Source organism: Glycine max, chromosome 4 (genome assembly GCF_000004515.6).
Source record: "Glycine max cultivar Williams 82 chromosome 4, Glycine_max_v4.0, whole genome shotgun sequence".
Classification (NCBI taxonomy): Eukaryota; Viridiplantae; Streptophyta; class Magnoliopsida; order Fabales; family Fabaceae; genus Glycine; species Glycine max.
This window is the reverse complement of record NC_016091.4, coordinates 8,889,230-8,898,269: the sequence shown is the minus strand read 5'-3', so window position 1 is coordinate 8,898,269 and position 9,040 is coordinate 8,889,230. Positions and strand designations below refer to the sequence as shown.

Sequence of the window (9,040 nt, the reverse complement as noted above, 5' to 3'; positions counted from 1 at the left end):
TAAAGGATAAACTCCCAACTTAATTATTGAAATGGACTTGTATTTTCACTGAGATTTGTTAGGCATGTCGGATGTACATACAACCTTACACATTTCAACTAGGATGGATAAAAAGGACATTAGACGAGGGTGGACTATAGAACAAAATAAAGAGCAACATTCTTAACCTTAACCCCCTCCAATATTGCAATGGACATGCACAATCACAGCATAAACGAAGAGAGGGATAGAAAACTCTTTTAAATTAATTTCAAGTTGAATTGATCAGCTGAAAGTAACTTCTTGGATTGTGCGTAATAGCTGATTCACTGCAGCCGCAATTTCATCCACCGTGTTCAGCCGACACCCGTCCTCTACCTGCTCCAATCCATCCATAAAAAAACTCTAAGTAATTAAGAAAATTAAGCTTGAAAAAAGAAAAAAGAAAATAAGATGAAGTTATTTGTATGAACCTTGACGCTAATTGAGTAAAGGACCATGTCGTCAAGAGTGGAAACATTAAGGTGGAGAATACTGAGCATGAGACTTTGAAGCCCAACAACGATCTTCATAAGCTGCCCAGGTTGTTTCTTTGAGAGTACCTTTAGATTCGCATGGCTATCCACCATGGTCACTTCAATGTCTGCTACAGCCCACTGTTTCTGCTCCTGTGCCATCGTCCTGCCACGTGTCGTGTATTGAGGAAACGTGAAGAACTCAGCAAAGGGTGTTGTTGTCGACCCATTTAACCCAACAACATTCTCTTGCGCTTGGTTCGTTCTCTTTTGACCCTCCATCGACTGCAAAAGCTGCTCCAACTCCTTCACAAAGTTTATGGCCCCTCCAATAATAGACGCTTGGTCACCCTGTTTTATATATACAACTAATCATTCTTACGGTGAATTAAGTCACCCTTTGAACATAAGAAATTAGACAAATAAAGAGATATAAGTTTAATCTAATGATAAAGAAAAAAGTGACGAATTTGAATCTTTCCACTTGTGAAAAAAAAAACTAATAATATCAACAATTAGCCTTTATAGATAACAAAGAAAAAAAAGATATTGCATCTTAAAAATACAACTAGTTATTTCGATGGTGAATTAACTCACCCTTTGAACATAAGAAGAAGGCATCAAGGATCGGAGCACGGCCAAGTACTCATTCATCTGTTTTCGGCGGTTGCGTTCAACAGCAATGTGGGTCCTCCTCTGGTTCTCGATTTCCTCCGTGTTCTTGGCGCTCTTGGTGCGGCGTCGTTTACGGCGACTCGTGGCAGTCACGGTGGCTTCCACGGAGGAAGAAGGAGGAGGAGGAGGGAAAGGAGCGGTGGTCATGGATTGATCAACGGTGCATGCTTCAGGGGAGGAGTGAGAATCCCATTGTTGTTCCTTGACGTTTTGCAACATTGAGGTAGAAGATGAATCCCAGTTTGCATGAAAGTTGTGTTCTATGTTGTTGTTGATGATTCCTAGGAGGACTTTCTCTTCTTCCGCTGCTTGGAAATTACCATAGTTGTGTTCTACTAAGGAGTACAAATAATCCTTGTCGCAACCATATGTGAATGGATCTTGCGGGAAAACCACAGCCTCTAGTGCCATTATTTGTGAATCTCTTTCACAAGTCACAAGAACCTCTCCCTGTTGCTGACGAACACTACTTTTGTGGGAGAGAAAAAAGGGTTGTAGGAAGATACAAAGGAAAGTAGCTAGAGAGAGTGATATGATAAAGATTAATTATTAGAAGCTAGAGAGAGGAAGAAAATTGAGGTGCGTGGAAGGAGGAGAAGAAGCACTACATTCCCAAAGGACCAAACAAACTCGCCCTTTTATCAACGCATAACGAAGAAAGCTTGCTACCTTTTCAACACGATTATTCAAACAAACAAAAGGCTACAGCACCCTGCACGTGAGGTTTCATTGTTGTTGTTGTAGACCACTTCCTTGATCGCGTAAACTCAATTAGCTACACTACACACACACACCACACGCACAGACAGAGAGATTCTCTAGGTGTTTTGTTTATTCCTTATTTTGTAATGATAATAGCGATGTATTATTAGTTAATGTGTATTAATTAAATAACTACGTCATAATAATAATTAGCCAATAAAAATAGGTGCCGTGTCAGTGAGATCTGTATTGAAATGTGCTATGTTTCCAACATATTGTGTTGTGTTGTGTTGTTGAAATGTGCTGTATTTCGAACATATTGTGTTTTAGTTTTGTTATTATTCACAAAATGTTTTGCCTTCTAAGGGAGAAAAATCTGTAGTTTTCGTTTTATATATGTATGTATTATTTTAAGGAAATAAAATTTGGAACGCTGGAGATAATGGACTTGGAAGGTGGATAAAATTGTTGGTGTTTCATATTAAATATCAAACTTCAATCTCTTTCGTGAATAACCTAATCTTATCCGCAATTCCACCATATTAAATTGCACACTGAAAAAAATAAATCAAACCATATGCAGCTGATCCCTGAATATAACATATAATCCAATAATCCAATGTCATTTGTGAAACAACAAAATATGGTTGTTGCAAACAAGCCAAGACAGAGGAAAAACTATACTACACAGACACCTAATTCGTGAACAGTACAAGATTCCATTGTGAAGACGGTCATATCCTCCGTCGATATCTATACATTTGGTCAAGTAGAGGGACAAGGCAGTCTTTTCACCATTCTCGAATTCTTTTTTTTTTTTTTTTTGTCTATCCAGGACGTATCCAAGAGTTTTTTTATTTGACATTTAATTAATTTTTCTTCTATCGGATCGATCTATTTCAAGCTAAAATATACCTTCAATCACCTAGATGCTCAATTCACAGATCAAAGTTTTTTAACTTTTTAATTAAAAGAGATCCAAATATGTACCGAACCACTTGTGTAATAATTTTTATGTCAAGTTCTTGCTTTAATAAATAATAAAATAACTTTATTTTTATTATTTTTTCCCAATAAATTTTACAATAAAAAAAAACATAAGATAAAAATAATATATAAAATACTAGTAAGTATACTAGTATTGTAAAGAGCTTGATGTATATTTCTATAATCAATGGATACAGTATATAATCTGTTTTAATGGGTCTAGTTTCATTTGGTAATAATGTGGTCGGGTATTTGGACATGAAAAAGAGAGATATGACGAAAAGCTTGTGATGACTCAGAGATTCGGAGAAAGATCCATAAACAGAAGAAATGAGGGGGAAAAAAGAGAAAAGGAAAATAAAGAACAGCAAACAAACAGCCTAGCTGAAGCATAGGACAAGGTCCAGAGTTCAGAGGAATCCATGTGACCACACAACAGAAAGGGCCATTCTGTAATCATCTACCATCGATTCTCCTCTCTCTTTCCCTTTCCAAGGATCCTGTTCTCCTTTTTACTATTATTTTTTCTAAATTAATATATATTTTAATACTGCATGTAGACAGTAATTAAATATGTAAAGTTCACTATATTATACTATAATGTTCAGGATTTGGATGTGGCAACGTGCGAAATAATACGATGCAATGTCATACATAGACTTGTTTACATCAAGTTTTGTTAATTTTTATTTTTAATTTCGAATCTCAATTCGGAAAAGTACGTACCCACTTGTGTTGCTGTGCAATTTCAATTCAGTAATTAAATAATTTAGATTAAAAATTTAAGAAATAGAGACAAGAATTTATTAAAATATATAATAAAACTAATGAAATCATAAAAAGGAAAACATGTGAAAAAAGTTTGTAAGAAAAAGGCAACAAAGATCTATAATTAAAATAATAAAAACAGCAACCAGCTAAATGTTAGAAACACTACCAAAAAAAAGTCATATAAATTAAACCATTAGTATAAACATATAATATTTATAATAACAGTAAATAATTTCATGAATATAATTATTGATATATTACTAATATATTAAAGGTTAATATAATACACTATATTATTCATGTAAACTCATAATATTTAAATTAATAATTTTTTAGATAAAAAATTATTGTTTGACCTTTGTGTTTACTATTAAACCTATCACTACTAAAAATACATGTTTTTACGACGCGCGTTCAATGTCGGTTGTCCCAAAACCGTCATCGTTTTGAAGGCAATGATAATTTAGTAATTATTATCAACATTTCAAAGACGGTTTCATGAGAATCGTCTTTGAATTAGGATTTAATTTTTTATTTTAGTCGGGTCATCTCACCCTGCTCACTCACACAATCTTTGAATTAGGGTTTTTCCCCTTCCGTGCTTCCTCACTTTCCTCACCCCCTCCCTCGCCGCCAGGCTCCTTCTACTCACCTTTGTCTCCACCCTCGAGGTCTATCTCATGGTCGTCATAAGTATCGCCCTCGTCGTCTCTGTCACCATAGTACAAGTAATCATATTTGGGCTTCGAGGAGAACAAGGTTGTTTCATGAGAGTTTCGATTTTATCAGTGGTGTTGAAGTTGGCATTGGCACCACTAGAGGTGGAGGCGAAGAGGACAAGTTTCCCACTGGAGTTGTCGGTGTTTAAGGGTTCCAGGAAGGTGCAGTTCACGATGATGATGGTCTAGATGAGGCCGAAGCCCCAGTTAAGGAGGATCTTGTAACCAACGGTGGAGGAAACTTTTTTGTTGTCTCCGACGAGTGAGAACTACGCACACTCATATGTGAGTTTGGCGTAGACATGAAGAGGCACTTGTAGGAACATGGCGACAGCACAGAGGAGGAGGTAGATCTCCCTTTCCATTTTACTTCATGGTTAATCTTGTCGGATAATTTCCAATGCAATTTGGTAAAGTTTATCTCTTCAAATCAATTTTATCTCTGATAATTCCTGCTATGTGCTTGTTTGCATTCCATCATATCTTTTAATTCCATGTGATTCTTTTTATTTTCTAGGATCACATAGGTAGTACAAAGGATTTTCATTATTCTCATACCAAGTAGCTTGAAAAATTAAATTTTGTGTTACTACTTTCTATTGTCTACACTTTGCACGTGAATTGATTGATTTGAGCATATGTGATCCAATGTGTTTCAGTGGTTTAATATATTGTAGTTATATACTTGTTCTCAAATATGTTATTTGAAAATACATTTTGTGATTAGTTTGTCATTGGAAACTAAAGGAGTTAATGTATCATTGGAAAGTTAGAATCATAGGAAATACTTTAATTCTTTATTATTATTATTCTTGTAAATGCAAAATGTTATTATGATAAATTCTTATAAGTATCAAGGATTGTTAACTGATGAGTGCTCTTACTCAATCAATGCATATAATTTTTGTCTAGTTCTGTAATTATATCATGGTGAAGTTCAACATGATCATTTTTAGTGAAAAGTGAGTTATTTATTCTTGGGCTTTTTCTTTGACCGGATTTTATTGCTATTATTTACTTAACTTTCCTCTTTTTTTCTTTGTTCGATTTTCATGTTAGCACCTTAGATCTGTTTGCTTTGGCATAATTTGCAGCCTGGCTTAGCAGGGATCAACTTGGGAAAATTTCTCATGAAACAGGTTGTAACACAGTTGAAAAGAGAGATAATATAGTGAATCTCATTATGTATTGTTGTTTGTATTTTTTTTAGTCCATTCTCCATTTTTTTTTCTCTTTTAAACATATAAAGTATTTTGACATCATAAAAGATCCCATTGAGTGAAACATCTTCAACTTAGACATTTCACAAATGAAAATTTCTAACCTTTTTTGAAGTTTCTTAAATTGAACATTTTCTTGAAGTTAATCTCTAATAAGTAATAGTTGATGTAAAAGTGTAAATAACGTCAATTCAATAATGACTTTCAATGCATTTTTGCTTAGTGACCAATTGCATACGTTTATTTTTACAAAAAAATAGTTGCAGGATATTTACTTAGAAATGCTCAAAGAAGTGACATATTTGCCCATATTCTTATCTAGCATTTGCATGTATAACTTGTGATTGTTATCTTTTACTTAAACCCTTTTTTTATCTATTATTATTACTATTATTATTATTATTAGTGTGATAGTGATCTTTGTTATTCTGTGTTCATTCTTTGAAATTCATAATTGACATATACAAGAGGTATGCATAACTTCCAATTCAGTTCTATTACAAATACATGAATTATATTATTAGATTTCTTTTTATAAATATGTTTGTCGGGTTGTAAACTTTGTCCTATAATCGATTATGATTTTGCTTGGGGTTGTTACACTAAAATGGCAGGTTTGGTTAGAGGAAAAACAAAATAAATATTAAAAAAATTTAAAAAAATATTGGTTTTTATCAAAAATCATCTTAGAATCTATCGAATCTAAAACTTTTTTCAATAAAAAAACATCTTAGATTTCATAAATTTTAAGACGATTCTTGCTAAAATTTATCTTAAAATCCATTGAATCTAAGACGGTTGAGAAACTGTCGTAGAAAGTGAATACTTTCCATTCTACAAAGGTTTTGAAATCATCATCGAATGTGTTTTGGAGACAACGTTGAAATAAGCTAGTAAAAAATAATTATAACTATAAAAGAGGAAGAAATAACCTGATGATTAAATTAAAATGAAACTAGTAAAAGCGGTAAACGAATAAAGGTTGGGCTTAAGCCCAACCCATGACATGATAACTAATATATTATTTCAACCAATTAATGGAATACTTGTTTCACACTGCCACAAACGATTAATTAACCATTTGACCACCAATCGATAGACATTCTCTAGGTTTTCGTCCCTTTTTCTTGGGTCTCCCTTTATGCGGAATATTGCTAACACCATATAGTATTTGTTTATTACCATTCTAATAAGATGTTAAGTCATTCCATCAATGTTTATTATAGTTTTTTCTGCTAAATCTTTGATATTCGAGTATAAAATGATTAATCTAATAAAGAAAAATCCAAACCCAACTGGCATTCCTTTGAATGTATCAGAAAAAATGTAGATTATGCGATTCGCTGATTGCTTAACTATAGAACAACCAGGCAAATTAAGATCTGCCTCTGCTAGTATCTAGGTATAGTTATATGTAATACATACAACTACTAGTTCACTAATTATTATTATTATTAATTGCTTGTTGACTAGGTTCTCACGAAAATATTATTCGTACTATGCTAATCAATAAGCGTGTCATCCCTTCATTTTATTTCTAATTCGAACTGTGCCTCTCCTTTCTTCAAATGATACTGATAATGCATTAATTTATACTTATTTAAACGCAACACGCATCTTTGTTAATTAATCTCCGGATACGTACCGTATAATTAACTTTCATCAAAATTATGTTAGGTGCATAACTATTTTTATGACTCTGTCCCATGCCAACTGAATGCTCGTAAAAAGAGGTTAATTATAATTTTGGTCTATTTAGTTTAGATGACGTGTGATTATTAATTATGTTCTTTATTTTAAAATTAAGCAAATTTAGTTTCATTGTTTTTGTTTTTTCTACTCAAAATCTTCAAATTATTAAGAGATGGAATAATTTTGAAAGTTTAGAAGTAAGAAATTTATAGTAGAAATTTAATAAAATTTGAAGGATTCTATAAGATGTAAAATTAGTGTTTGAGCAGAGAAAATATTGAGTTTTTTTAGTGAAATTTTATATGTTGATTATATTGATGAGTTTTGAATATAAAAGACAATTGATTTGATTTGTAAAGATGTTAAAAAAAACAAGAACTTGAAAGAGTTTTAAGTGGAAAATGATTAGAGGATTAAATTTGCTAATTTTTAAAAATAAAGTGATTTAATTGATTAAAAAATTGTAAATCAAAATAGTATAAAACCAGATTATATGAGTTTATTCGTCCAGAAAATACATGTTGACTTTCACACTACAAGTCACGTGCAATGATTCGTTCAGTACTTCGATCTTATATGATAAATAAATGTAATGAAATCCATTGTCGAATGGTTTGAGCGTGTGTACTTACATGTATATTTCCTTGACTATAAGTATTGATGTATTTTTAAAGTTGGAGAAAACTTAAAAATTATTTTAAACTATAAGAATAATATGCATAATTTATTTTTATTTTTTTAAAAAAAATGCATTGAGATCGAATGACATATGTTATTTACTTATCCTTGAAGAGAGAACGAACTAAAATATTATATTATTCTTTGCAATCTAATATATATATATATATATATATATATATATATATATATATATATATATATATATATTTAAATAAGTAGTTGGAATTTTGAAAGCATATTTTTTTAAGTAATCAATTTATTATTATACATTTCAGTTTTTGAGAAAAAATCAACATGAAAATATAAAATTATATCATTTCTAAGTAAAAAAAAAAAAGTCAAATTAAAGTCACTTTTGACTGGTTTGCGCAAAAAAAAAAAAATACCAAATCTAAAATTTTTATTTAATTATATAAAGGTAGATTAGGATGTCACCAATTTTTGGGAAACTGCAAAATATCTTCGCCTCCTTTTTATTTTTTACAACAAAAACATCAAGATCAAATATTGTTTAGCAAGTACGACCGTTAAATAACGAATGCAATCATTCAATTTAAAAAATATATATTTAAAAAGAAATATCTAATAGAACTTAAAGGACAGAATTCCTATTACTGAGCCGGTTTTTTTTTTTTTTACAATTAAGAATACTAAGGGTATGAATTAATTAATGTAGAATTTCTGGAAGAAGAATTTTACTCACAATAATAATAATAATAATAATAATAATAATAATAAACTCAATCAAAATTATATATAAAAAAAACTTATAGAGATACTTATATTTTTCAAGATATATTATTAAGTTCAAATAGTAAAATAATGATATGTCATTAGTTTTTGAAGGATAAAATCTAAATTACACACAGTATAATAGTTATATGTGTAACATTTAAGCATTCCAATTCCTGGTCGGCCAATCATGTTGGGCGATATATATACATTAACGTGTAACATAGTTCCATCGAGTTCTATATAGGTTAAACATTTTATGTAGCAAGTTGTTAAAACGATGGAATCAAGACACATATAGTTCCATCGAGTTCCCGCAATTTGATGAGTTTTGTCTTTTTTAGGACACACGGCTGCACCTAAAGGT

At 31.3% G+C, this 9,040-nt stretch overlaps 1 protein-coding gene and 1 long non-coding RNA gene across 3 annotated transcripts; one reads left to right on the top strand and one right to left on the bottom strand.

The window, feature by feature from the left end:
• Positions 1-2,003, bottom strand: LOC100805420 (transcription factor bHLH94). Its single transcript, XM_003522730.5, has 3 exons — positions 1,092-2,003; positions 453-845; positions 1-357 (listed from the first exon to the last, which is right to left on the bottom strand). The coding sequence occupies exons 1-3, from the start codon at positions 1,578-1,580 to the stop codon at positions 265-267; spliced, it is 975 nt and encodes a 324-aa protein (XP_003522778.1). The 5' UTR covers positions 1,581-2,003; the 3' UTR covers positions 1-264.
• A 2,117-nt stretch (positions 2,004-4,120) lies between these two features.
• LOC106798613 (uncharacterized) lies at positions 4,121-5,538 on the top strand. 2 transcript variants are annotated; one of them, XR_001388127.3, is made up of 2 exons: positions 4,121-4,695; positions 5,443-5,538. It is a non-coding gene; the product is annotated as an uncharacterized lncRNA (long non-coding RNA). The 2 variants fall into 2 exon arrangements; XR_005891237.1 differs by having other exon boundaries at positions 5,408-5,538.
• The last annotated feature ends 3,502 nt before the right edge of the window (positions 5,539-9,040 follow it).

Coding starts and splice junctions, on each gene's coding strand:
- LOC100805420 (XM_003522730.5), bottom strand. CDS start 1,580: ATGGCACTAGAGGCTGTGGTTTTCCCGCAAGATCCATTCACATATGGT. Junction 846..1,091: donor CTTCTTCTTATGTTCAAAGG/GTGAGTTAATTC, acceptor TATATAAAACAG/GGTGACCAAGCGTCTATTAT. Junction 358..452: donor TTTACTCAATTAGCGTCAAG/GTTCATACAAAT, acceptor GGATTGGAGCAG/GTAGAGGACGGGTGTCGGCT.